Below are 26,655 nucleotides of genomic sequence, written 5' to 3'. Positions count from 1 at the left end.
TAAAAAATTTTAAAAAGGGAGGTATGAATAATCTACCCCTTGTTTAGCATGTAATCAAGAAATAACCATAAAAATGGGCAATCAGCAGCCCTTGGGGCTGCTCTGTCTATGGTGTAGCTATTCTTTTATTCCTCTACTTTCTTAATAAACTTGCTTTCACCTTACTCTGCGGACTCACCCTGAATTCTTTCTTGCACAAGATCCAAGAACCGTCTCTTGGGGCCTGGATCTGGACTGGACCCCTTTCCCGTAACAATACTACTGAGGCAGAAATTTAAAAACAAATATGCATTCATTCACTCTAAGAAAAGTAACAGGCAAAGCAAGGGTTAAAAGGAAAATAACACGTTTTCCTCTGCCCAGGAAAGGAAAGAACAGCAAGCGCACTTCAAGGACAGTTATATGATAACACTGTTTGAGAAGCCAAGGCCAGAGGAGTGTGCTCCAGACACCTCCTCTCCAGAGTAAGGTTGAAGGAAAAAAAAGAGAGAAAGAAATTTTTTTTACTGTTACTCCTTTCCCTAGTTTCTTAAGCATGATTATGTTTTACAAATGTCTGTATTTAGCCAGTTCATGTTTTTCTTTCAATGCAGCTACAAGGCCACCTGCTATGCAAGGCCACAAGTTATGCTATGCTATAGATTATGTGACCTATCGTATGATTAGCTGCTTTTGCTTTACTTTTGTAAGCCAGCTTGTAAAAACCCTGCTGCGTCTTTGATCTAGGCTCTGCTTTTTGGATGTGAGCCCACTGAGCTGGTGCGTACCTAAAATAAACAATCCTCCTGTACTCTCATACCGGTCTGGGCAGATCCCCTGAGGTCAGGAGTTCAAGACCAGCCTGGCCAACATGGCAAAACCCCGTCTCTACTAAAGAATTACAAAAATTAGCCAGGCGTGGTGGCGTGCGCCTGTAATCCCAGCTACTCAGGAGGCTGAGGCTGGAGAATCTCTTGAACCCGAGAGGCAGAGGTTTCAGTGAGCTGAGATCGCGCCACTGCACTCCATCCTGGGAGACCGAGCAAGACTCGGGCTCAAAAAAAGAAAAAAGAAAGAAAAAGAAACACAGCTCATCAGAATTCTAAAAGGTAAGTACGTGGAAGGAGTCTCAGGCCATCCATTAAAGAGATTCTCATCCAGCCCCTTCACTTTCCAGAAGGGACTCAGGCCCAGAGATAGGAAAGGACTCACTCAAAGTCTCCCAATGTGAGTTGTTAATGTCCCAGAAGAGCTATTTGGTTCGCAATTACTTGGACATTAAGTTTAAACGATTTGCCCAAACTCTCCCTAGCTGCATGGTGCTTAACCAGGCGTGCCCATCTGAGTTACCTGGGAATCTTTTATAGAACGCCTGTGCTTCCTCTTCCCCCAGCTTCTGACTCAGCAGGCGCTGGGGTGGTATCTATATTTTGAAAAAGCCCAGATGATTTCTTTGTTTTGGATTTTCTTTGAAGTTCACTTTTATTTTTATTTTTAAATATTTCGCTAGTAAGTAACAATGTTGGCTAGGCACATTGACTCGCACCCGTAATGTCAGCACTATGGGTGGCTGAGGTGGGAGGACTGCTTGAACCCAGGAATTTGAGACCAACCTGGACAACATAGGGGGACCCCATCTCTACAAAAAATTTAAAAATGGCCGGGCGCAGGCCGGGCGCGGTGGCTCAAGCCTGTAATCCCAGCACTTTGGGAGGCCGAGACGGGCGGATCACGAGGTCAGGAGATCGAGACCATCCTGGCTAACACGGTGAAACCCCGTCTCTACTAAAAAATACAAAAAAAAAACTAGCCGGGCGAGGTGGCGGGCGCCTGTAGTCCCGGCTACTCGGGAGGCTGAGGCAGGAGAATGGCGGGAACCCGGGAGGCGGAGCTTGCAGTGAGCTGAGATCCGGCCACAGCACTCCAGCCTGGGTGACAGAGCGAGACTCCGTCTCAAAAAAAAAAAAAAAAAAAAAAATGGCCGGGCGCAGTGGCTCACGCTTGTAATCCCAACACTTTGGAAGGCTGAGGCGGGCGAATCACAAGGTTAGAAGTTCGAGACCAGCCTGGCCAACACAGTGAAACCCCGTCTCTACTAAAAATACAAAAAATTAGCTGGGCGTAGTGGCAGGCGCCTGTAACCCCAGCTACTTGGGAGGCTGAGGCAGGACAATCGCTTGAATCCAGGAGGCAGAGATTGCAGTGAGCCGAGATCATGCCACTGTACTCCAGCCTGGGCGACAGAGTGAGATTCTGTCTCAAAAAAAAAAAAAAAAAAAAAATTAGCCAGGCGCGATGGTCTGTGCCTGTAGTCTCAGCTGCTCGAGAAGCTGTGGTGGGAGGATCACCTCAGCCTGGGAAGTAGAGGCTGCAGTGAGCTGTGATTGCACTGTCCTCAGAAACAGGCCGGGTCTGGCTGCGTTTTCTCGGGCCCAGTAACAGGAAGCAGACAAACTAGGAAAGAAGGGAATTTCTTGCTGTAACTGGATACAGGGAGAAGGTGGGAGATAATGCCACCAGAACAACTCAAAGTGTTACAATTTTCTTAGTGTTTATGTAGGCTGGGGTTATGTGCCTAACTGCAGTATAGCACTGGCGGAAGTCTACAGGTAACTAATTTTGTTTCAACTAGGTCAGAGACAGAGAAACGTTTTTTTTTTTTTTTTTGAGACTGAGTCTGGCTCTGTCGCCCAGGCTGGAGTGCAGTGGCCGGATCTCAGCTCACTGCAAGCTCCGCCTCCCGGGTTCACGCCATTCTCCTGCCTCAGCCTCCCGAGTAGCTGGGACCACAGGCGCCCGCCACTTCGCCCGGCTAGTTTTTTGTATTTTTTAGTAGAGATGGAGTTTCACCGTGTTAGCCAGGATGGTCTCGATCTCCTGACCTCGTGATCCGCCCGTCTCAGCCTCCCAAAGTGCTGGGATTACAGGCTTGAGCCACCGCGCCCGGCCAGAGAAACGTTTTTTAAGTCCAATTAAGCTGTGAGGGCCCAAGTATCTTCAAAGCCTATCTACTGTGGTACCAGAGTGATTCCTTCTTTGTTATCTGTTTTACGGCTTGGTCTGGAGAGCTGCCTTAGGCTCTCCGGTGAATCCATTCAAACAGCTGCCTCTGTTACCCTGACTCACCTCAGATTTAGTTGACCTAAGTCAGGTCCTGGCACTAGGAATGTAAGGCTGTCTATTATTTTGACGTGCTCCAGGTTAGGGAGAAGCCCCTGCAAGGTTCCTATTGATCATATGTTTCATTTCTAGCTTTGATATTTGGGCACCGATTTCCCTAGGTTTAACTATTTGCTCAATGTTAAAGCAGCACTGTGGAAATTTGTCTGGGTAACTGGAGTGCTATGCAGGCTTCTCTGTGTGAGTATCAGGGAGGTTTGGCCTGCCACAGCACCACTGCACTTCAGCCTGGGCAATAGAGTGAGATCCATCTCAACCCTTTTAGGGCTGGGACAGACTACAAGAACAAAACGCAGTTTAATACAAGACAAGCAGGTTTATGGTAGGGTGTGGTGGCTCACGCCTGTAATCCCAGAACCTGGGGAGGCCCAGGTGGGCAGATCACCTGAGGTCAGGAGTTGAGACCAGCCTGACCAACATGGTGAAACCCCATCTCTACTAAAAATACAAAAATTAGTCGGGTGTGGTAGTGTGTGCCTGTAATCCCACCTACTAGGGAGGTTGAGGCAAGAGAATCGCTTGAACCCGGGAGACGGAGGTCACAGTGAGCCAAGACTGTGCCATTGCACTCTAGCTTGGGTGACAAGAGCAAAACTCCATCTCAAAAAATAAATAAAATAAAATAAAATAATTGGTTTAGTATTTAAGTATGGGATAACAAAAATTAAAAAAAAAAAAAAAAAAAAAAAAAAAAACCTTGGTTGCAGTGGCACCAAGAAAAGGCAGTTTTCCAATAGACAGAAAATACCTGAAGCTGTTAACTAGCAGCTTCCCGATAAGATCTCAGGAGTTGGGGCTGGGCATGGTGGCTCACGCCTGTAATCCTAGCAATTTGGGAGGCCAAGGCCGGAGGATCAGGAGGTCAGGAGTTCAAGACCAGCCCGGACAACCTGGTGAAACCCCGTCTCTACTAAAAATACAGAAATTAGCCAGGTGTGGTGGCAGGCTCCTGTAATCCCAGCTACTAGGGAGGCTGAGAATCGCTTGAACCCAGGAGGCAGAGGTTGCAGTGAGCTGAGATCATGCCACTGGACTCCAGCCGGGGTGACAGAGCGAGATTCCATCTCACAAAAAAGCAAAACAAAACAAAAAAAAAACACAATCACAACAACAACAAAAAAACGGAGTTGGGTAGTTGGGTGAGTGGGCTCAGGCGTACGCACTAAAAGGCAAAATGGTCTTTTTTTTTTGAGACAGAGTTTCGCTCTTGTTGCCCAGGCTGGAGTGCAGTGGCGCGATCTCGGCTCACTGCAACCTCCGCCTCCCGGGTTCAAGCGATTCTCCCGCTTCAGCCTCCCGAGTAGCTGGGATTACAGACACCCGCCATCACGCCTGGCTAGTACATATATATATATTTATATTTATATAAATTTATATAAAAATAATATATATATATATATTTTGTAGTTTTAGTAGAGACAGGCTTCCTCCATGTTGGCCAGGCTGGTCTCGAACTCCTAACCTCGTGATCCGCCCACCTTGGCCTCCCAAAGTGTTGGGATTACAGGCGTGAGCCCCTGTGCCCGGCCCATAAATTTTTTTTTTTTTTTTTTTTTTTTTTAGAGACAGGGTTTTTATGAAGTTTTTTTTTTAGAGGCAAAGTCTCGAGCTCCTAGCCTCAAGCAATCCTCCTGCCTCCACCTCCCAAAGCACTGGGATTACAGGTGTGATCCACCGCGCCAGGCCCCAGCTAATAGAACGGAATTGAATTGTAGTGTACACCCTGCTGGTGTCTGCAGAGGACCGGAGAATCGCTTGATGTAGGAAGAATGCCCCCACTAGCTCCCCCATCTGGTGTAAGAAGTGAAGTGGCCAGAGGTATTTGTGCAGCACAGAGATGGGGGGGAGGGGGGGAAACGCCAGTATTTTCCTTTAGCTAATGTAGGGAAAGAAACACCTTTTTTTCCTAAACAGCTATGTCTCTAATTTTTAAATAAATGGGATCATAGCATTTGTATTGTTCCCTAACTTGCTTTTTTAAGTTAATGATGTGTCTTGAATATCTTTTCATGGGCGGGCACCGTGGCTCACGTCTGTAATCCCAGCACTTTGGGAGGCTGAGGCTCTGTCTCAAAAAAAAGGAAAACCTTTAGGCTGTACTTAACATATGTAAGGAGGACTGTGCACACACCCTGTGGATTAAGTGTGTATTGCAGGGGACAAGGGAATGCTCTCCCTTCCCCATATGAAGTTTCCCTGAAGAATTAACTCACAGAAAGCAGATCATGCCGGGTACGGTGGCTCACACTTGTAATCCCAGAACTTTGGGAGGCCAACAGGGAGGATCCTTTTAGGCCAGGGGTTCAAAACCAGCCTGGGCAACAGAGGGAGACCTTGCTCTACCAAAAAAAAAATTTTTTTTTAATTAGCTGGGCATGGTGGTGGGCACCGTGGTCTCAGCTACTCAGAAGGCTGAGGTGGGAGGATTGCTTAAGCCCAGGAGTTCGTGGTTACAATGAACCATGATAGCGCCACTGCACTCCAGCCTGAGTGACAGAGCAACATGCTGTCTCAAAGAAACCAAAAAAGGCAGATTAATTGGACAAAAGGCATACACATCTTCTTGATGTGTACATGGGAGAACCACGGAGTGATTTCTACCTTGCCCAACAGGGTTCAGAAGCTTGTTACCATCCTGGCAAAACAGGTTATGGAAGTGGGGAGAAGGGGAATTCTACTGAGCCTCTCAATAAAGGATTACCAGGGAGAATGAATGGATTGGTGAACAGAAATTAACTTTCATCCCCTGTGCAACTGGCTGGGGCTGGTGTCTCTGGTGGTAAAATAATTTACCAAGACAGACGTAGGTAAAGAAAGGCAGGGATGGGCCAGGCACGGTGGTTCACGCCTGTAATCCATGCACTTTGGGAGGCTTAGGCGGGTGTATCACTTGAGGTCAGGAGTTGAGACCAGCCCGGCCAACATGGTGAAACCCGGTCTCTACTAAAATACAAAAAAAATTTACCTGGGCGTGGTGATGGGTGCCTGTAATCCCAGCTACTTGGAAGGCTGAGGCAGGAGAATCGCTTGAACCCGGGAGGCAGAGGTTGCAGTGAGCGGAGATTGCACCACTGCAGCCTGGGCAACAGAGTGAGACTCTGCCTCAAAATAAAATAAAAATTAAAAGTTTAAGAAGCACTGTTTTAGGGGATTTTGAAGATTGACTGAGATAGTGAATATTATAACTATATAGTGAATATATTCATTATGTAATTATACAATGAATATAACAGAATCTGGCCTGTAATGGGACCTCTTTCTATATTTGTTGAATGAATGCACGAGTAACCCCTTGATTTAAATGTGTTTGTTTACACTTTATACCAGAGGAAAGAAAGTCTCAGATGGGCCAGGCGCGGTGGCTCACGCCTGTGATTCCACCACCTTGGGAGGCTGAGACAGGTGGATTACTTGAGGTCAGAAGTTCGAGACCAGCCTGGCCAATATGGTGAAACTCCATCTCTACTAAAAATACAAAAAAATTAGCCAGCAATGTTGGCGGGTGGGCGCCTGTAGTCCCGGCTACTCGGGAGGCTGAGGCAGAATAGCTTGAACCCAGGAGGCAAAGGTTGCAGTGCACCGAGATCGCGCCACTGCACTCCAGCTTGGGCGACAGAGCGAGACTTCATCAAAAGCAACAGCAGCAAAAGCCAAAATTGACAAATGGGATCTAATTAAACTAAAGAGCTTCTGCACAGCAAAAGAAACTACCATCAGAGTGAACAGGCAACCTACAGAATGGGAGAAAATTTTTGCAATCTACTCATCTGACAAAGGGCTAATATCCAGAACCTACAAAGAACTCAAACAAATTTACAAGAAAAAAACAAACAACCCCATCAAAAAGTGGGCAAAGGATATGAACAGACATTTCTCAAAAGAAGACATTCATACAGCCAACAGACACATGAAAAAATGCTCATCATCACTGGCCATCAGAGAAATGCAAATCAAAACCACAATGAGATACCATCTCACACCAGTTAGAATGGCGATCATTAAAAAGTCAGGAAACAACAGGTGCTGGAGAGGATGTGGAGAAATAGGAACACTTTTACACTGTTGGTGGGATTGTAAACTAGTTCAACCATTATGGAAAACAGTATGGCGATTCCTCAAGGATCTAGAACTAGATGTACCATATGACCCAGCCATCCCATTACTGGGTATATACCCAAAGGATTATAAATTATGCTGCTATAAAGACACATGCACACGTATGTTTATTGCGGCACTATTCACAATAGCAAAGACTTGGAATCAACCCAAATGTCCATCAGTGACAGATTGGATTAAGAAAATGTGGCACATATACACCATGGAATCCTATGCAGCCATAAAAAAGGATGAGTTTGTGTCCTTTGTAGGGACATGGATGCAGCTGGAAACCATCATTCTTAGCAAACTATCACAAGAACAGAAAACCAAACACCGCATGTTCTCACTCATAGGTGGGAACTGAACAATGAGATCACTTGGACTCAGGAAGGGGAACATCACACACCGGGGCCTATCATGGGGAGGGGGGAGGGGGGAGGGGGGAGGGATTGCATTGGGAGTTATACCTGATGTAAATGACGAGTTGATGGGTGCAGCACACCAACAAGGCACAAGTATACATATGTAACAAACCTGCACATTATGCACATGTACCCTACAACTTAAAGTATAATAATAATAAATAAATTTATAAATAAATAAATAAATAAATAAATACGTGCAAAAAAAAAAAAAAGACCGGGCGCAGTGGCTCACGCCTGTAATTCCAGCACTTTGGGAGGCCAAGGTGGGCGGATCACAAGGTCAGGAGATTGAGACGATCCTGGCTAACATGGTGAAACCCCATTTCTACTAAAAATACAAATAAAAAATAGCCAGGCGTGGTGGCAGGCGCCTGTAGTCCCAGCTACTCGGGAGGCTGAGGCAGGAGAATGGTGTGAACCCGGGAGGCGGAGCTTGCAGTGAGTCAAGATCACTCCACTGCACTCCAACCTGGGAGACAGAACCAGACTCCATCTCAAAAAAAAAAAAAAGAAAGAAAGAAAGAAAGAAAGACTCAGATGGATATTAGGTGCACTGGTCAAACTAGTAAAATCCTGGGGGCATAGGGCATGGTGTTTGGGGAGAGTAAAAAAAGGAGGTTCCTTCCCAGAGACTTTAGGGCCAGGACAAAAAACTGTACCATTAAATATTCTGGCAGAAAAGGCTATGCCCCATCTAAATAGAGATGCAGTTTAGAAAGACCAAGGGGGTGCCAAGCCTGGGGTCTCACTGACAATATTTATGCATCCAAAAGACCAACATAGCCGGGCGCGGTGGCTCACCCCTGTAATCCCAGCACTTTGGGAGGCTGAGGCGGGTGGATTATCTGAGGTGAGGAGTTCAAGACCAGCCTGGCCAACATGGTGAAATCCTGTCTCTACTAAAAATACAAAAACTAGCTGGGCGTGGTGTCACATGCCTGTAATCCCAGCTACTCAGGAAGCTGAGGCAGGAGAGTCGCTTGAGCAGAGATCCCGCCACTGCACTCCAGTCTGGGCAACAGAGTGAGACTCCATCTAAAACACAAACAAACAAAGATCAACATAATCACTCTTGCATTCATCCACGAAGACTTATGCAGCCCTGCTATGTGCTTGGTGCCGGGTGAAAGAAAAAGAGAGGTGACCCCTTCTCTAGAGAAGCTGACAATGACAATTTAAAATCTATAGTGGGAGGGCCTGGCATGGTGGCTCACACCTGTAATCCCAGCACTTTGGGAGGCCAAGGTGGACAGATCATTTGAAGTCAGGAGTTTGAGACCAGCCTGGCCAATGTGGTGAAACCCTGTCTGTACAAAAAATACAAAAATTAGCCAGGCGTGGTGGTGGACACCTGTAATCCTAGCTACTCGGGAGGTTGAGGCAGGAGAATCGCTTGAACCCCAGAGGCAGAGGTTGCAGTGAGCTGAGATCACACCACTGAGCTACAGCCTGGATGACAGAGCGAGACTTTGTCTCAAAAAATAAATAAATAAATAAATAAATAAATAAATAAAATCTACAGCGGGAGAGAAGTGCTCTGAGAACCAACTGAGATAGCTAAGGATTGATGAGGGGAGGGATAAAGGTTTAGGAGATCACGTGCCTGGGAAAGCCTCCTGAAGAATCACATAGAAGATGAAATCTGAAGAGCACAATTTAGGGAAAAGTGGAAGACTTGAGATAGGCAAAAGAGATTACTGGCTAACCTTTCAATGACATGCTGGAACCCTCAGGGATTATCTAGTTCTGTGTTGCTTAAACGCTCTTCTTGACTGGGTACGGTGGCTCATGCCTGCAATCCCAGTACTTTGAGAGGCTGAGGCAGAAGGATCACTTGAGACCAGGGGTTCAAGACCAGCCTGGGCAAGACAGCGAGATCCTGTCTCTTGGACATTGCAGATAAAGGATAGCCTTGCAAAGAAACCATATCTCTGCATCTCTGCCCATGCAAATACTTTCTGTCCAGTAGGAAGATATCGTCCTGGCTGTGGAAAAACCAATTGTACAGCCATGTGTAAATTAATTGCAGTATTTCTTCTTCTTCTTCCTCCTCCTCATCCTCCTCCTCCTCTTCTTCTTCTTCTTCCTTCTCCTCCTCCTCCTTCTTCCTCCTCCTCCTCCTCTTCTTCTTCTCCTTCTCCTTCTTTTTGAGACAAAGTTCTGCTCTTGTTGCCCAGGCTGGAGTGTAATGGTGCGATCTCAGCTCACTGCAACCTCTGCTTCAATAATTGTCCTGCCTCCTGGGATTACAGGCATGTGCCACCACGCCCAGGTAATTTTGTGTTTTTAGTAGAGATGGGGTTTTTCCATATTGGTCAGGCTGGTCTCAAACTCCTAGCCTCAAGGGATCTGTCCAGCCTCCCAAAGTGCTGGGATGACAGGTGTGAGCCACTGCGCCCGGCCCGAGATGGTGAATTTAATTGATAAATGTGTGTGTTCTGACTCTTCCATTGACTCACCATTTCTCTCTCTTTTCCTCTTGAGGGCAGCCCTATTCTCTGAGACACAACAGTACTGAAATTAGGCCAGCTGACAACTGCTCAATGGCCTCTAAGTGTTCAAGTGAAAGGAAGAGTCCTGTCTCTCAGTTTCAATCAAAAGCTAACAATGATTAAGCATAGTGAGGAAGGCATGCCAACAGCCGAGACAGGCTGGATTTAGGCCAGTTAATAACCCTACAATGGCCTCTCAGTGTTCAAGCGAAAGAAGTGTCACATGTCTCTTGCTTTAAATCAAAAGCTGGAAATGATTAGGCTTAATGAGGAAGACATGTCAAAAACTGAGATAGGCCGAAAGCTAGGCCTCTTCCACTAAGCAGTCAGTAAAATTGTGAATGCAAAGGAAAAGCTTTTGAAGGAAATTAAAAGCGCCACTCCAATGAGTACATGAGAGATAAGAAAGTGAAACTGGCTTATTGCTGATACGGAGAAAGTTTGAGTGGTCTGGATAGAAGATCAAACCAGCCACAACATTCCCTTAAACCAAAGACTAGACCGAGCATGGTGGCTCACACCTCTAATCTCAGCACTTTGGGAGGCTAAGGCAGGAGGATCACCTGAGGTCAGGAGTTCAAGACCAGCCTGGCCAACAGGCTGGAGTGCAGCGGTGAGATCTCAGCTCACTGCAACCTCCACCTCCTGGGTTCAAGCAATTCTCTGCCTCAGCCTCCAGAGTAACTGGGATTACAGGTACCCGTCACCACGCCCGGTTAATTTTTGTGTTTTTAGTAGAGACCGGGTTTCACCATGTTGGTCAGGCTAGTCTTGAACTCCTGACCTCATGATCCACACGCCTTGGCCTCCCAAAGTGTTGGGATTATAGGCGTGAGCCACCGTGCCCGGCCATGTCCTTACTTTTACCTTGGTGAATTGCATATGTTTTGGTATGTAGCCTTACATCTGTACTTGGAAGGAGAAAGGATATAGTTAACCCCATAAATGAATCCATCCCTACACATAGAAATCAAACTCTTCCTTCTAAAATAACACCACATGCCCAGTATCCCAAGTGGACATCCTGACTGCCATACTCGCTGCTTCCTGTCCCACCCAACTTGATTCATAAAAATAGTCTCCAGAGTCTGTCCAGTCTCAACATCTGATTCATTCCCTTTTCTTTCTCTCCCTCCCCTCCCCTCCTGTCACCTTCCCTTCCTTCTTTCTTTTTTTTGAGACAGAGTTTTGCTCTTGTTGCCCAGGCTGGAGTGCAATGCTGTGATCTTGGCTCACTGCGAGCTCTGCCTCCCAGGTTCAAGCGATTCTCCTGCCTTACCCTCCCTAGTAACTGGGATTACAGGCATGCGCCACCATGCCTGGCTAATTTTGTATTTTTAGTAGAGATGGGTTTCTCCATGTTGGTCAGGCTGGTCTCGAACTCCCGACCTCAGGTGATCTGCCTGCCTCGGCCTCCCAAACTTCTGGGATTATAGGCGTGAGCCACTGTGCCCGGTCTTTCTCTCTTTTTCTCTCTCTCTTTCTGTCCTTCCCTCCCTCCCTCCCTTTCCTCCTTTCCCTCCCTCCCTTCCGTCCTTTTCCTTCCTTCCTCCCTTCCTCCCTCCCTCCCCTCCCTTCTCTTCTCTCTCTGTCTTCCTCTTCTTCCTTCTTCTTCTTCTACTTTCTTCTTCTTCCCTCCCTTTTTTTTTTTTTTTTTTTTTGAGACGGAGTCTTGCTCTGTCACCCAGGCTGGAGTGCAGTGGCCGGATCTCAGCTCACTGCAAGCTCCGCCTCCCGGGTTTACGCCATTCTCCTGCCTCAGCCTCCCGAGTAGCTGGGACTACAGGCGCCTGCCACCTCGCCCGGCTGGTTTTTTTGTATTTTTTAGTAGAGACGGGGTTTCACCGTGTTAGCCGGGATGGTCTCTCGATCTCCTGACCTCGTGATCCCCCCGTCTTGGCCTCCCAAAGTGCTGGGATTACAGGCTTGAGCCACCGCGCCCGGCCTTTTTTTTTTTTTTTTTTTGAGACAGAGTCTTGCTCTGTTGCCCAGGCTGGAGTGCAGTGGTGTGATCTTGGGTCACTGCAACCTCCATCTCCCAGGTTCAAGTGATTCTTGAGCCTCAGCCTCCCAAATAGCTGTGATTATATGCCTGCACCACCATGCCTGGCTAATTTTTGTATTTTTAGTAGAGACAGGGTTTCTCCATGTTGGCCAGGTTGGTCTGGAACTCCTGGGCTCTGTGATCTGCCCACCTCAGCCTCCCAAAGTGCTGGGATTACAGGCATGAGCCACCATGCCTGGTCACTCACCCCTTTCTTCTGTATATTCACCTTCGGTGCCCTTTGCCAGCTGCCTATCTTGGTGGCTTACACGGAACAGTGAAAACTCCTTCCATCCTCTCCTAATCTAGCCAGCTCCTTAAATTCACTCTTCTAAAATACACAGGTGCTGACCTGGCATGGTGGCTCACGCTTGTAATCCTAGCACTTTGGGAGGCTGAGGCAGGAGGATCATTTGAGCCCAGGAGTTGGAGACCAGCCTGGACAACATAGCAAGAGCCTGTCTCATTATAAAAATAAAAATAAGTGCACAGGTGTTCACAGGCTTTCAATGCATTCCACTGGCCTCAGGATGATGTTTTCCAGCTGGAGACTTTAGGTCTGAACCCTACGTATCTTCCTAAACAGGCCTCCTGCCACTGTCTTCTAGTCTGGCTGTGCCAAATCACAGCTAGTCCTGCAGGCTACTGTCTTTTATCCTCTCTGCCTTTGCACACATTGTTCCTACTGCCTGGAGAGCTGCCCTTTTTGCTTGACAAATAAAAATCCTTTGAGGCCGAGTTCAAATGACATCTCTTTGGTAGAGGCTTCCCCGATGACCCTCCCCATAAATTGGGGAATTCATCAGTCCTTTTTGCACAGGCCTCTGTTTCATAGCTATGATGTAGGTAGACTGATTTCTTCCAGGGCAGGGGCCCCAACCCCACCTCTGTTTTATTGCACGTTGCAGAGCCCTGTATGGGGCTAGGCAAAGTAAGCTCAGTACATATTTGTTGAATGAATGAACGAATTCCTCATTTGACAGATAAGGAAACTGAGGCCTAACCCAGTGTTGTGCTGAATCCCTACTTTTTTTTTTTTTTTTTTTTTATGAGACGGAGTTTCACTCTTGTTGCCAAGGCTGGAGTGCAATGACGTAATCTTGGCTCACTGCAACCTCCGCCTCCTGGGTTCAAGCAATTCTCCTGGTTCAGCAATTCAGCTGGTTACAAACAGCATGCAGTTACAAACAGCATGCAGTTTATACAGCATTTTCACTTAACACCTTCCCCTTACCTCTATCTGGTAGCCTTCATTTAACCCGGAACTCAGGGCCTCAATCCCTTGTACAGTCTGTATTCCACACGACTGGCGGGGGGCTCAGGTGTTCCTCACAGACAAGGAACCAGTCTTCGGGTTGGCCACTCCCAGATTCCTTAGCTTGGAACACACATTCAGGTGCATCTGCCATACAAGGTCATTCTAAGGGTATGCTTAAGTTATTGCTATTAGGTGCGTTTACCCTACACCTAGTGAGCTACTTGTACGCTGGCAAGGCAATTCAGGTCTACTGATGCTCTCTTCTCTCTTGACTGGAAAGGGAATTCCTGAGGAAGAATAGTTTGCCCAGGACCCTTAGTGGCATTGCTTCTTTTGGAACCTTCATTACAATTTTAAATTGTCTTATTTGGTCTGTGACGGCAGCCATCTTATTCTCCTCTATATTCCCGCAGCCTGGTGCAGGACCCAGCACAGAGCAGGCCTGCAGTAAGAATTTCTTCTTGCTCAGGATTCCAAAGCCCCTTTTCCAATGAGGTTATTGATCCCTGAGTCTGATGCCATGAAAACCCAACCTGGAGTCAGATAGACTTGAGCTCTGTCCTTCACTAATTATGTGACTTTGTCAAGTTATTAACCTCTTGGATGGAAGTTAATTTTCTACGTAAAAAGGGGGCATATAGGTAGGTTATAATCCTTTGCATCCTGAATTTTTTTTTTTTTGAGACTGAGTTTTGCTCTTGTCACCCAGGTTGGAGTGCAATGGCATGATCTTGGCTCACTGCAACCTCCACCTCCCAGGTTCAAGCAATTCTCCTGCCTCAGCCTCCCAAATAGCTGGGATTACAGGTGCCCGCCACCACCCCTGGCTAATTTTTGTATTTTTACTACAGACAGGGTTTCACCATGTTGGCCAGGCTGGTCTCAAACTCCTGACCTCAGGTGATCCACCCACCTTGGCCTCCCAAAGTGCTGGGGATTACAGGCATGAGCCACTACACCTGGCCTTATTTTTTTATTTTTTGAGAATCCTGATTGGTCACCTAAGCTGGAGCACAGTGGTGCAATCTCGGCTCACTGCAACCTCTGCCTCCTGATTCAAGCAATTCTCCTGCCTCAGCCTCCGGGGTAGCTGGGACTACAGGCGTGCAGCCACCACAACCGGCTAATTTTTGTATTTTTAGTAGAGACGAGGTTTCACTGTGTTGGTCAGGCTGGTCTCAAACTCCTGACCTCAGGTGATCCACCCCTATCGGCCTTCTGAAGTGATGGGATTACAGGCATAAGCCACCGTGCCCGGCCTGTATCCCGAAATTTTAAAACGCTTCTTAAATTATTTGGCAGCAAAAAGTAAACTGATGCATTTTTTGGGCAGCAAAGTCAGCCTTGAACTGATGTGAGTCTATTTATATTTATCCCACTCAATGTGAATATTCATGTTTCCTTACAGAATATTGTTTTTCTTTAAAGAGTACTGGATTACATAATATACAGTGGGTGCACCATAGTACCTTTCTAAAACTAAAAAAATGCTGAATTTTGAAACATATGTGGCCCCCAGGATTTCTAATAATGGATTGAAGATCTATCAGTTATGTCCTTTGGGGATGGTGTGAGGATTGAGATTTTTTTTTTTTTTTTTTTTTTTTTTTTTTTGAGACGGAGTCTCGCTCTGTAGCCCAGGCTGGAATGCACTGGCAATCTCAGCTCACTGCAACCTCCGCCTCCTGGGTTCAAGCGATTCTCTCGCCTCAGCCTCCCAAGTAGCTGGGATTAAAGACGCACACCATCGTGCCGGGCTAATTTTTGTATTTTTGATAGAGACGGGGTTTCGCCAGGTTGGCCAGGCTGGTTTAGAACTCCTGACCTCAGGTGATCCGCTTGCCTCAGCCTCCCAAATTGTTGGGATTATGGCCGAGAGAATGTTTTTTAAACCACGGTGGGAGCGAAGGCCAGGCCCAGAATAAAAGATGACAGGGTGGGACGGAGGAAGCAGAAGGTGATATGAGAGCGTGTGCTAGGGTTCAGCCATGAGGCTGAAGTAGACGGTTAGGAGAGCGTCTTCCGCGGCCGCTGAAGTTGATGCTTAATTCCGAGGAAACGACGAGGGATCCTTGTAAAGTAACGAGATACTTGATTCTTAGATTTGTAGGGGGCCGGGCGCGGTGGCTCACGCCTGTAATCCCAGCACTTTGGGAGGACGAGGCGGGCGGATCACGAGGTCAGGAGTTCAAGACCAGCCTGGCCAACATGGTGAAATCCCGTCTCTACTAAAAATACAAAAAAAAAAAAAAAAAAAAAAAAAAATTAGCCGGACGCATTCCTGTAATCCCAGCTACTCGGGAGGCTGAGGCAAGAGAATTGCTTGAACCGTGACCCCGGAAGCGGAGGTTGCAGTGAGCCGAGATCGCGCCACTGTACTCCAGCCTGCGCGACAGAGCGAGACTCCGTCTCAAAAAAAAAAAAAAAAAAAAAAAAAAAAGATTCGTAAGGGAGGAGCCTGTAGGCAGGGAATCGGTCAGGACCCGAGTTACCCTGGAGCCCAAGCGGAGATCAGCGAAAGTCCTCGTTGATGCAGAGGTCTGGAAGGCGTGGGGCTCAGGGAGGCTGGGCAGCTGGACTCGGCATGACCCGAGGTCGTGAGGCCGTTCCGCAAGCTTGGGACGCTCCTGAGACTCTCAGAATCAAGTGCAGGCCACTGCATTAGCATGGGAGAAATGGTAGAGACAGGGCTTGAGGGAAGGATGCCCGAGATTAAAGGTATTAAAGGCAAGTTGGTGTCGCGGCAAAACCAGCGTCGGAGCCAGGAAACAAGGGTTTCAGTCTTTCCTCGCCAATTCCAGAGATAGCTGCATATCACAGGAAGAAAAGCGACGCAGCCATTTTTCTTCATTATTATCAAATTTGGCTGCTGCCGGACGCCGTAGACTTGTGGCACACCAAACCCTCAGCCCGCGTCTCCGTGGCTTTTCATTAAGTTTGAACCCGACCCCTCGCCGTAGAGTGTCTAATTTCGGTCTCAGAAGCTGACGTCCACCTCGGAACGAAAGTTAGGCGCGGAAGAGCATGCGTAGAAATGGCGCTCGGTACGTGCCCCCCGACCCGACGTCTGCCGCGGGGGCGCGCTCGCACGCCGGAAGGGGCGGAGCCAGATCTGACTTTATATAGCGGACACCGACAACAAGTCGACCTCTACCGGCGGGATTTGATGGCGTGATGGTATGTATTGTAATGGCGTCCGATTCATTGTCACCGGCGTCCGCACGGCTGAATCCGCGACGCATCGCCGCCATCCCAGCTTGGCCGGCGCCGGGGGCTTGCTCTAGGGGCACAGGCGACCCAGCGGGGGCCTCAGTCAGGCCTATTTTCTGGAAAGTCGAGAGGCTTGTGGAGAAGAGCGCTTGGAGGACTGGCTTTGGGCCTGCAGGTCGGCCAGAGACAGGCCGTAAGGGTGGGAGCAGGCTTGGAGGCCCGGCATTTTTAAAGCCATGAGTCATTGCTGAGTTTCGATCTCACCAACTCCATCATTAGTTGGGATTAGGGCCCATAAGCAGCTTGTCTGGATAGGAGGACCTTGGGTGGGGGTTCTCGGCACCGTTCTCATTGGGAGGTAAAGAAGCTTGCGGGAGGAGAATGTTGTGGAGTCCTCTTGAAATATCTGGGACCGCTTGTGCACTCCGAAGGCCTCTGGAGCTCCCAGAAGCCACAGATGATGAACTTATTGACGGGCGGACAGAAACTGTGTGCTGATTGTCATGTTCTGATTTGGCTCTGCCGAGTTCTCTGGCCTACGTGTATCGGTGTAGTTAGTGTCCGGGCGCTAGAGGCAGCCCATAGCATAGTATTGGTTAGCTGCTACCCAGCATTTGTCCCTGGAGTGCCTTTCTTTAGTGGTCAAAACCTTGCTAATTGGCACATAAAGCTGCCTGTTGAGCAGTTTTTAGTGTCACTAAGTGTATTTTTGTGTGGTGTTAGAGAAAAAAACGGATGGCTCGTTTTCTTACAGCTTGAGAGGATTTGAAATTAGATTCAGCTTAAATTTTGTTGAATACGAAAACATTCTTGACATGTGCGAGCCTGGAGGAGATAATTATCTTTTTACTCGGTTTGCTGGGTGTCTGGTGCTGACGGTGATTTTTTTTTCCCCCCCAGTCTCACAGAAAGTTCTCGGCTCCCAGACATGGGTCGCTCGGCTTCCTGCCTCGGAAGCGCAGCAGCAGGCATCGCGGGAAGGTTAAGAGCTTCCCTAAAGATGATCCGTCTAAGCCGGTCCACCTCACAGCCTTCCTGGGATACAAGGCTGGCATGACCCACATCGTGCGGGAAGTCGACAGGCCAGGATCTAGTATGTACAGGCCTCCTGAAAGTTGGGGGATAGGAGTGGAGGGGGAGGGAAACTGGAGAGATGGAGTCAAGCTGTTAGCAGAGGGCAGACTTTTTTTTTTAAGCTGGAGTTACAGGTTGTCAGAACTTCTGTGACAGCGGACAACCTCAAGACTAATATTCCAAGGCTACAGATGGCCGGCACTGTTCGCTTTAGGTGCGGGAATATTCCAAGGCTACAGATGGCCGGCACTGTTTGCTTTAGGTGCGGAGTGGGGTATTGCTTTCAGAGCATAGTAAATTTGCCAGGAGCCTTAGCAAAGAGAAGTAACACTAGTATGGGGAGTTGGAGCTGCTGAGGCTGGAATAAGAAGTGCCTCATTCATGTTTTACTTGTTCACGTGCATTTCGCCTAAAAGCTTGAATAATGGCCATTTACCTGTGTGTTTTCTACTTAGAGATGTCTAACAGCACTGGTTGCTGAGCCATGGAGACATTAACGTTAGACAATTGATATTGACTCTAAACTGAGCTCAGAGCTCTTTCTGTGTCCCAGTTATATTTAGGACACTTGAATTTGCCAGATAAATAGCAAATCTTGTCTGCCTCCAGAGGTTTCTGTAGAAGAGAATTGAAGCTGGACAGGTATTTGGTTATCTAGGGTCCTGATATTTTTTAAGTTAAAGAACATAAATGCACTTTGAATGAGAAGTAGGTAGTAAGGACAGCCCTGAGTGTCCAGACTGCAGGTGTGGGGCCCAGTTGCCCTTCCGGCCTAAATGGGCATTTTGCATTTTCCTAGAAAACATTACACCCCTTGCTTGGGCTCCTGCCAAGTCTGACTACTGCTTTCTTTGCAGAGGTGAACAAGAAGGAGGTGGTGGAGGCTGTAACCATTGTGGAGACGCCACCCATGGTGGTTGTGGGCATTGTGGGCTACGTGGAAACCCCTCGAGGCCTCCGGACCTTCAAGACTGTCTTCGCTGAGCACATCAGTGATGAATGCAAGAGGCGTTTCTATAAGAACTGGTGAGGGAGGAGGCCCTGCAGTCCCTAGCTTGGGAGCTGGAGAGCAGGGAGCAGTGTGTGCATGGTTTCTCAGCTCTGTAGCAGGCAGGGAGCTGCTGTCTCGGGTTTAGTTTGTCTCTTGAACAGAAAAATACCTGCGATCAGACTTTGGCCAGCCATCGGGCTTCAGCTGGGAGCTGACACCCTCATTCTGAGTCCAGGCTAGTGGGTGGTGGCTGAGGACCCAGTTGGTTGAGGAGTCCAACTAGAAACCATGAGAGGTAGCAGGATAATTCAACCCCTATAGGGGTGGCAAGGGCCTCTGGCCCTGGCTGGAGTGTCCCATTTCCTCCATCACTGAATGGGTGCTCCCCCAAGGCAGAAAGCTTGCTTTCTAGCACCCAGGAGCAAGAATTTTGTTTGAATGTTTGTAACTTAAACTAACCTTGTGGACCTCTGCTCAGCTCCGCTCGGCTCTGCCCGATGAGCTCCATCCAGGCTCCGCTTGCCGGTGGAAAAGGCTCCTTAGAAGCCGGCAATGAGCCCCATCCCCACGCGGTGCCAGTGTGTCTTCCGCTCACCCCTCGAGGGGTGATGAAGGCCTGCACCCGGCCCCCTCCCCAACTCTACTCTGCTCCTGAAGGCATAAATCTAAGAAGAAGGCCTTCACCAAGTACTGCAAGAAATGGCAGGATGAGGATGGCAAGAAGCAGCTGGAGAAGGACTTCAGCAGCATGAAGAAGTACTGCCAAGTCATCCGTGTCATTGCCCACACCCAGGTGAGTGCAGTTCCCCAGGGTGGCTTGGCCTGCCACTTAGTAAAAGTGACCTATGTGATCATAGGGGTCCTGTGCCCCCATGTGTGTGAGTAGGCTTCTCCCTTGCCAGCAGAGGGCACTGTGTCCTTACTGGCCCTTAGCAAGGGAACCACGCCCCTTTAAAATTCAACTGGCTGACCCAACTGGTGACTCACCAGTGACACTGAAATGCCTGCCTGAAAGTTGGTTGTGAGGTACTCTGGCTGCTTTCCTGGAAACCTAGTTTGTGAGCTGAGCAGGCCCTTTATTGACTTGGTTAGAGTGGGTGTCTCTTGCTGTCCTGTTACAGGTTATCCTTTCAAGTGCTGAGCACAACCCCATGTGGTGAGGGCCACCACAGATTAGAGTGCATGTCCACCATTGAAATTTTGTCAGGACATTGCTGGGCTGTTCCTGAGTGAACGCTTTATGCTTAAATGCTTTTTTTTTTTTTTTTTTTTTTTGAGACAGAGTTTTGCTCTTGTTGCCCAGGCTAGCGTGCAATAGCCCTATCTCGGCTCACCACAACCTCTGCTTCCTAGGTTCAAGCGATTCTCCTGCCTCAGCCTCCCGAGTAGCTGGGATTACAGGCATGCGCCACCACACCCCACTAATTTTGTATTTTTAGTAGAGATGGGATTTCTCCATCTTGGTCAGGCTGGTCTTGAACTCCTCACCTCGGATGATCCACCTGCCTCGGCCTCCCAAAGTGCTGGGATTACAGGCGTGAGCCACCGCGTCCGGTGATGGATTTTCTTATTTAGAGCTTGTGCTGTCTCAAAAGCAGGCTTGTCACTAGGGGAAGTGTAGGTAGCTGAGGTAAAACTACTGCAATACCCCAGGGGAACTGACCCAAAGGACAGCTACAGGAACACTGGGCTGGTAGGTGCTGGGATCTGGTTGTTTGCCTGTGGTGTGGGCCCTGTCCGCTCATCCTGACAGTAACTCAGGCACCAGAATCCAAAGTTAAGTTGTTGCTGTTGGCAAAAATGAAAGTTCTTTCCTCTTTGTGAGGTTCAGTGATTTGTTCAGAGTTAACTGGCTTTTTGCTGTGTGCTTGACATCAATCAAGCCGCATGGAGCTGTAGTTCCTCTGCTGTGGGAGGAGCACTGGCAGCTGGAGCTGAGTTGAGTCTACCTCCTCCTAGATGCGCCTGCTTCCTCTGCGCCAGAAGAAGGCCCACCTGATGGAGATCCAGGTGAACGGAGGCACCGTGGCCGAGAAGCTGGACTGGGCCCGCGAGAGGCTCGAGCAGCAGGTACCTGTGAACCAAGTGTTTGGGCAGGATGAGATGATCGACGTCATCGGGGTCACCAAGGGCAAAGGCTACAAAGGTGAGCTTTGCAGCAGCTTGCATTGCTGGGCAAACCTGGGGGAGAAGTGATTTTAGGCCCAGCTGTTCAGTGATGAGGCTCAGAGTGAGCGCTGGGCACAGCGCCCGAATCAGACACTGTGGAACCATTCTCTACTGCCTTCCTTCTGAGAACAGCCTTGTGGTCAGAAGTGGCTGGGATAGCAGAGGGCCAGGGGACAACTTCTTACCATGTTCCTGGACCCTTTGCTCTTTGTAGCTCAGTAGATAACTGCAAAGGGGAGCTTGGAATTATGTCTGTCAATCCCTGCGGATGGGGGAGCTTAAACTAATGGATGCCTTAAAAAGCGCCCATTCACAATTGAGTTCAGGGTTATACCCCCAGAACCTATCCACCTTGACAGGGGAGATCTGTGGGTAATGCACATGAAATAATCTCATCACCCCTCAGATGACCCAGCCATAGTTGGTAATTGTTGAGTCGGAGGAAGGGGTGAGTGGGAGGTGCTGGCATTGAGGTGCAGTAATGTGTATGCATTCCAGGGGTCACCAGTCGTTGGCACACCAAGAAGCTGCCCCGCAAGACCCACCGAGGCCTGCGCAAGGTGGCCTGTATTGGGGCATGGCATCCTGCTCGTGTGGCCTTCTCTGTGGCACGTGCTGGGCAGAAAGGCTACCATCACCGCACTGAGATCAATAAGAAGGTGAGGTTCTGAGAGTGGTCCCTGGGGGTGGGAAGATGACCTTGTGATGGAGGCTGGGGTTTCTGTGCCTGTCAGCGCTGCTTCATGGACTGTAGCTTATGCATCATGTGGACACACATCAGTGACTCGCTTTTCATGGGTCAGTTCTGGCCCATCTTGATGGTTTGTAAGGTGCCAGCCTGTAAAGTGGCTGTGGTGAGGCTGACTTGGTGTGGCTGGGGATACTAGCCTTATTGGTCCCTGATCCCACCACCAGTGGTGTGACAGGCCTCCTGTGTTGTGCAGCAGGATCTTTAGTTTTAGCCCAGCCACTTCTCAGAAAGGAACCTGGAGAGCCAGCCACCTTTTTGCTCTGAAGTTGGGATACGCTGTGACTGGGACTGAGGCCTCAGCGGCCTTCCTAGAGAGCTTTGCAGGTCAGCACACTGGCATGTCTGGCTTATTTGTCCCTAATGCCCCAGCCTTACGCCCTTCTTGTTCATTCAGATCTATAAGATTGGCCAGGGCTACCTTATCAAGGATGGCAAGCTGATCAAGAACAATGCCTCCACTGACTATGACCTGTCTGACAAGAGCATCAACCCTCTGGTAAGTAATGGGTGTTCTGCTCTATGAGGCCACCCCAGGCCTCTTCTGTGGGGTGAGGTCCTCGTGTCTTTGGGGATAGGCTGCTCCCTAGGGGCTGTCAGCAGGATTGTTAACTGAAGCCAGCACAGCACTTAGCTGTGTTCCTCGTAAGTGGCATGTTGTCATTCGAGTCCACTCGTTGGGGTTGGCTGGTCAGAAGTGGGGTCTCAGGCTCAGCTGCTCAGTGATGAGGCCTGGAATGTGCGCTGGGCACAGCGCCCGAGACAGACTGCGGAACCGTTCCTTGTTGCCTTCCTTCTGAGAACAGCCCTGTGGTCAGAGAGGGCCTGAATCTGGAGGGGTCATCTGTGCACAACAGTCCCCTCTTGTGCCTGGTGCTGGGCCTGTGCTGATCCGATGGTCTTGTTTTCAGGGTGGCTTTGTCCACTATGGTGAAGTGACCAATGATTTTGTCATGCTGAAAGGCTGTGTGGTGGGAACCAAGAAGCGGGTGCTCACCCTCCGCAAGGTGAGGCGGGCCCTGCCTGGTCGTGGGGGGCTCCTGTAGAGGGAGGACCCAAGGCCACAGACGCTGGTGGCCCTGGTGGCAGAGGAAAGGAAGGAGAGGGTGTTGGCAGTCCTTTCACACTGGCCTTGAAGTCCTGGAATGAGGAAATTCCCAGTCTGGCCTTGCTGGGCTGTTTGCTGCTTTGAGTGTGTCCTCATCTGCTGGGTGGTGGGCCGGGGGTGCGGCGCTGAATTGATGGTGTGGCTTCCCAGATGCAGGGGCGCTGTGAACCAAGTTCTGAGGAAAGCCTGTCTCTTGTAATCCTAAATCCCTTCCCCTCTTGGCCCACAGTCCTTGCTGGTGCAGACGAAGCGGCGGGCTCTGGAGAAGATTGACCTTAAGTTCATTGACACCACCTCCAAGTTTGGCCATGGCCGCTTCCAGACCATGGAAGAGAAGAAAGCATTCATGGTGAGCGCCTCTGCCTGCCCCCCTCGCTGGGTGCTGTGACTTGGCCCCCGCCAGCCTTTGGCTCCACCGGGGGTAGGGGTGGTCTTGATGCCTTGGGCCTCTCTTGTGGCTGTGGAGACTGGCCCGGAGTCTTGGTCCCCTCTAGAGTGGGCGTCTGCTGTCGCCTGCCATCTTCTCCCTCTGACTACTGCCTCTCTCCCCACAGGGACCACTCAAGAAAGACCGAATTGCAAAGGAAGAAGGAGCTTAATGCGAGGAGCAGATTTTGCAGCTGGTGGGGTCTCAATAAAAGTTATTTTCCACTGATATCTTGCCTCTTTCTCCAGAGCGGCCGGGACTGGGGAGGCAGATGGGGGCCCCCGAGGTGCCTTGTGCTCCCCAAGGCTTAGCTACACTGGGTTTGCCCTCTGGCCTCCTACTCTGTCCCCCACCCTCAGTCCCTGGAGGGAGGTAAAAGCTGGACCTGGTTCTGCTGCTGAGCTGTAGAAAGCCAGCCTGAAGCAGTGGGCATTGTGCAAATGTTTGTCACCAGGGCGAGGCAGCTGGGTCTCTGCTGTTTGCACAGCTTGGGTGAAGCTAGTGCTGTGGAGGGGGGAAGGAGACAAGGAGGCCTGGAAGTTCCCCGGCGCCTTTGATGCTGATGTGCAGGCAGACCCTGGGTCTGTTACTTGTCTAAAAAGTTCATTTGGTTTTAAATTAATCCAGGGAAGGGTGTCTTCCAGTTAAGGCTTGTTGAGGTTCTTCTGTAATCTGCACCCCAAGTCTGGTACTGGGAGAGCATGAACACAGGCACAAAGGTTAAGGAACTTGCCAGGGCTCGGCAGCTGGAAGCCTAGTTGGAAGGTGTGGTAGAGGGCTGTGTCCCCTCTGGGCTGGGATCCGCCCTCTGGGACTTGGCTGGTTCAGTCCCTGTCCCCACTGGAGATGGCCCCTCTACCCCAGCCCCCGGGCATGGGACTTAGTTGCTTTGTTGACTTGCATGTTGAGTGCCTGCTGCCCTCAGCCTCAAGCCCAGGATGCTGGGGTGTGGCTGCTGCTGTAAGCTGAAGGAAGCCTCCGGGCTCTGGACTGACCCCTGTGACCTGGCCTGGAGCTGGGTGAGCTGGGTGAAGCCCAGCACAGACCCTGGCGATTGGACCCACTTGCTGACCCCATCTTTGCTCAAGCTGCACCTAGGCTCTACCAGGACGGGGCATGGAATACAGGTGCCCTGATGCCATCAGAGCTGGTCCCTCAGCTTCAGATGCTGTGGCTGTGTGCAGGCACTGCTGTACTCCAGCCCTCCCTGGGTTATTTGTGGCTAGAGTTCCCAGCTGTGGCAGCTGACTGTCCACCCAGCAGAGTGTCTGGCAGGCCTGCCAGTCACCTGGGCCCTAACTGCATGTCTGAGTCTGTTTATTTGGATGGATTGGCAATAGCTGGGATCTGAGGATCAACGTGCACCTGTGGGCTCGGTGTGTGTGGGACTGTGGGAGAACAGCTGGGAAGATGCCCAAGTTGTCGCTGCTTCCCTGTGGACGTGAGGGTACGAGGTGGGGCACTAAAATGTCTTGAAGTCATCCAGGTGCAGAGCGGTTAAGTGCCATGTGGGTCCTGAGGCAGGGGCAGGCCAGAGTTGAGTGTGTGCAGCAGGAACCTTCCCCACATGTGTGTCCACCCCGCATGTCTCCAGCCCCTTCTGAGCTTGACTTGGGGCAGTTGGTCTCAAGGCACAACCCTCCTTCCTGCAGCCCCTCCCATACTTGGCTCTGCAGCCTGGGCCTGGATGACTGGAGCTGCACTTCAGGTTGGAGCCACCAGGGGGTGAGTGTGCGGCACGTGCCCTGCAAGAGGGCGCTGCTAGGGGTTTTGGATTGGGCAGGGTTCCCTTCTGTATCAGAGTCTCCGGATGCCCCGCATGGGTCGGGACCTGTTGTCCCAAGGCCACCAGGCACCTTAGTGGCAGGGCCAGGTGTGAGACCTGGTTGCCTGGTCTCCTGGGTGCTGCCTCTTGTCAGTCTCCCCGGTTCGATCTCGTCCTGGTGGGGATGATGAGTGGGCAGGGGTCCCAGCCTGTCCCCTCCCTTCCCCATCCCTTAGGCTGGGCCTGGAGCCCTGCTGCCCACCCAGCCCAGATAGGAAAGGGTTTGCTGGTCTGAGATGTCCTGGCTGAGCCTTGCTGCCTCTCCAGGGCTCCGTACTCAGTTGTGGGGATGTCTGTCTGCCCCCAGGCTCAGGACACACACACAGGCATCCGGTAACACAGACACACCTGCAGGCTGCAAGTGGAGGCTGGCGTCACACCTGTACCTGTCCACATGTGCCCAAGTGCACAGAAAGCCTTTCTCACGGGCAGCCTGGCTTGACTAGGGGCTGAGTCTTTGCTGTAGACAGCCACACAGCCCATCCTTGCCTGCCATGTGTGGTGGCTCACATCTGTAATCCCAGCACTTTGGGACACTTTGGGAGGATTGCTTGAGCCCAGGAGTTTGAGACAACATAGTGAGACCTGTCTCTACAAAAGATTTACAAGTTAGCTGGGTGTGGCGGCGCATGCCTGTATTCCCAGCTACTTGGGAGGCTGAGGTGGGAGGATCTGCTTGAGCCTGGGAGGTCAAGACCGCAGTGAGCCATGCATGATTGTGCCACTGCACTCCAGCCTGGAGTGCTCCACAGAGCAAGATCCTGTCAAGAAAAAAGCAAGGCAGTTTAGCAGTGAAGACGGCTGTGAGGAAATAAAACAGGTCACTGGGATGGAGTCATGTGGGTGGGGGCGGGGAGGCCTCTCTGAGATCTGAAGAGTATGGAGGATCCTGCCCGCGGAGCCCTGTGCTGGAACACTCACTCCCGGCAGGGAACAGCGAGTGCGAAGGCCCTGGGGCGGGACAAGGCTCCTGGGCTCGGGTATGAGCTCCTGAGGGCTTGGGTGTGAGCTCCTGAGGGGGGCGTGTCATGATGTGGGCTCATTCCCAGCTGGATCTCCTGTCTCCCCAGCATGGAGTCGGTTTGTTGGGGGTCCCCACATCTCTGGGCCTCGTCTGTGTTGTGCGTGTGCCCGGCTGTCCCGAGCGGAGGCCTGCGGTGGGTGGGGTGGCTGCCGTGCCTGTGCATGTCACCGAGGGTACATCTCCAAGTGTCTGCTGGCATGCACTTCCTGTCACGCTTTTCTCTCACCAGAACCCCTAGACAGGCCTTGCCGGAATCCTGTGGTGACAGAACAAGAAGTCTCATTCCATTCCTCCTGAAAAAAAGAAAAAATACCTGCTGGGAATTTCTGAGCAAGTGGGAACAGGGAGGTGGTGGCAGGAGCTGCCTTTGCCTTAAAAGGTGTGACGGAGCCAGGGACTTTGCTCAGCTCACCTGGGGATGGCCACAGGGTGCGGAGGGGTGGGCAGCTGGCCGCCACCTTGTGGGCTCACTGCAAATTGCTCTCTGCCTAGATCCTCGTTGACAGCCTTGCTGGCGGGGGCTGTGCTGCCCTGCCTCTGTCCCCCTGCCCAGATGCAGCCCCATGCAGCTGGCAGCTCATCCTCCTCCCCTTGGTTCTCAGC

The 26,655-nt window shown here is 50.2% G+C and overlaps 1 protein-coding gene and 4 non-coding genes across 5 annotated transcripts; all 5 read left to right on the top strand.

Moving 5' to 3' along the window:
- Positions 1–16,509: 16,509 nt before the first annotated feature.
- Positions 16,510–23,431, top strand: LOC105464423 (ribosomal protein L3). Its single transcript, XM_011712316.2, has 10 exons — positions 16,510–16,653; positions 17,587–17,779; positions 18,618–18,786; positions 19,409–19,544; positions 20,711–20,897; positions 21,419–21,579; positions 22,066–22,167; positions 22,580–22,675; positions 23,006–23,125; positions 23,331–23,431. The coding sequence occupies exons 1-10, from the start codon at positions 16,651–16,653 to the stop codon at positions 23,373–23,375; spliced, it is 1,212 nt and encodes a 403-aa protein (XP_011710618.1). The 5' UTR covers positions 16,510–16,650; the 3' UTR covers positions 23,376–23,431.
- On the top strand, positions 17,139–17,202 carry LOC112423596 (small nucleolar RNA SNORD43). Its single transcript, XR_003014085.1, has one exon. It is a non-coding gene; the product is annotated as a small nucleolar RNA SNORD43 (small nucleolar RNA).
- Positions 19,354–19,408, top strand: LOC112423600 (small nucleolar RNA U82P). The gene has a single exon (XR_003014088.1). It is a non-coding gene; the product is annotated as a small nucleolar RNA U82P (small nucleolar RNA).
- Positions 20,959–21,053, top strand: LOC112423598 (small nucleolar RNA U83B). The gene has a single exon (XR_003014087.1). It is a non-coding gene; the product is annotated as a small nucleolar RNA U83B (small nucleolar RNA).
- Positions 22,383–22,475, top strand: LOC112423597 (small nucleolar RNA U83B). The gene has a single exon (XR_003014086.1). It is a non-coding gene; the product is annotated as a small nucleolar RNA U83B (small nucleolar RNA).
- Positions 23,432–26,655: the final 3,224 nt, after the last annotated feature.

The sequence above is a fragment of the Macaca nemestrina genome, chromosome 15 (genome assembly GCF_043159975.1).
Source record: "Macaca nemestrina isolate mMacNem1 chromosome 15, mMacNem.hap1, whole genome shotgun sequence".
Classification (NCBI taxonomy): Eukaryota; Metazoa; Chordata; class Mammalia; order Primates; family Cercopithecidae; genus Macaca; species Macaca nemestrina.
Note: the sequence above shows the minus strand (reverse complement) of the source record. Positions and strands in the feature narration are given on the sequence as shown.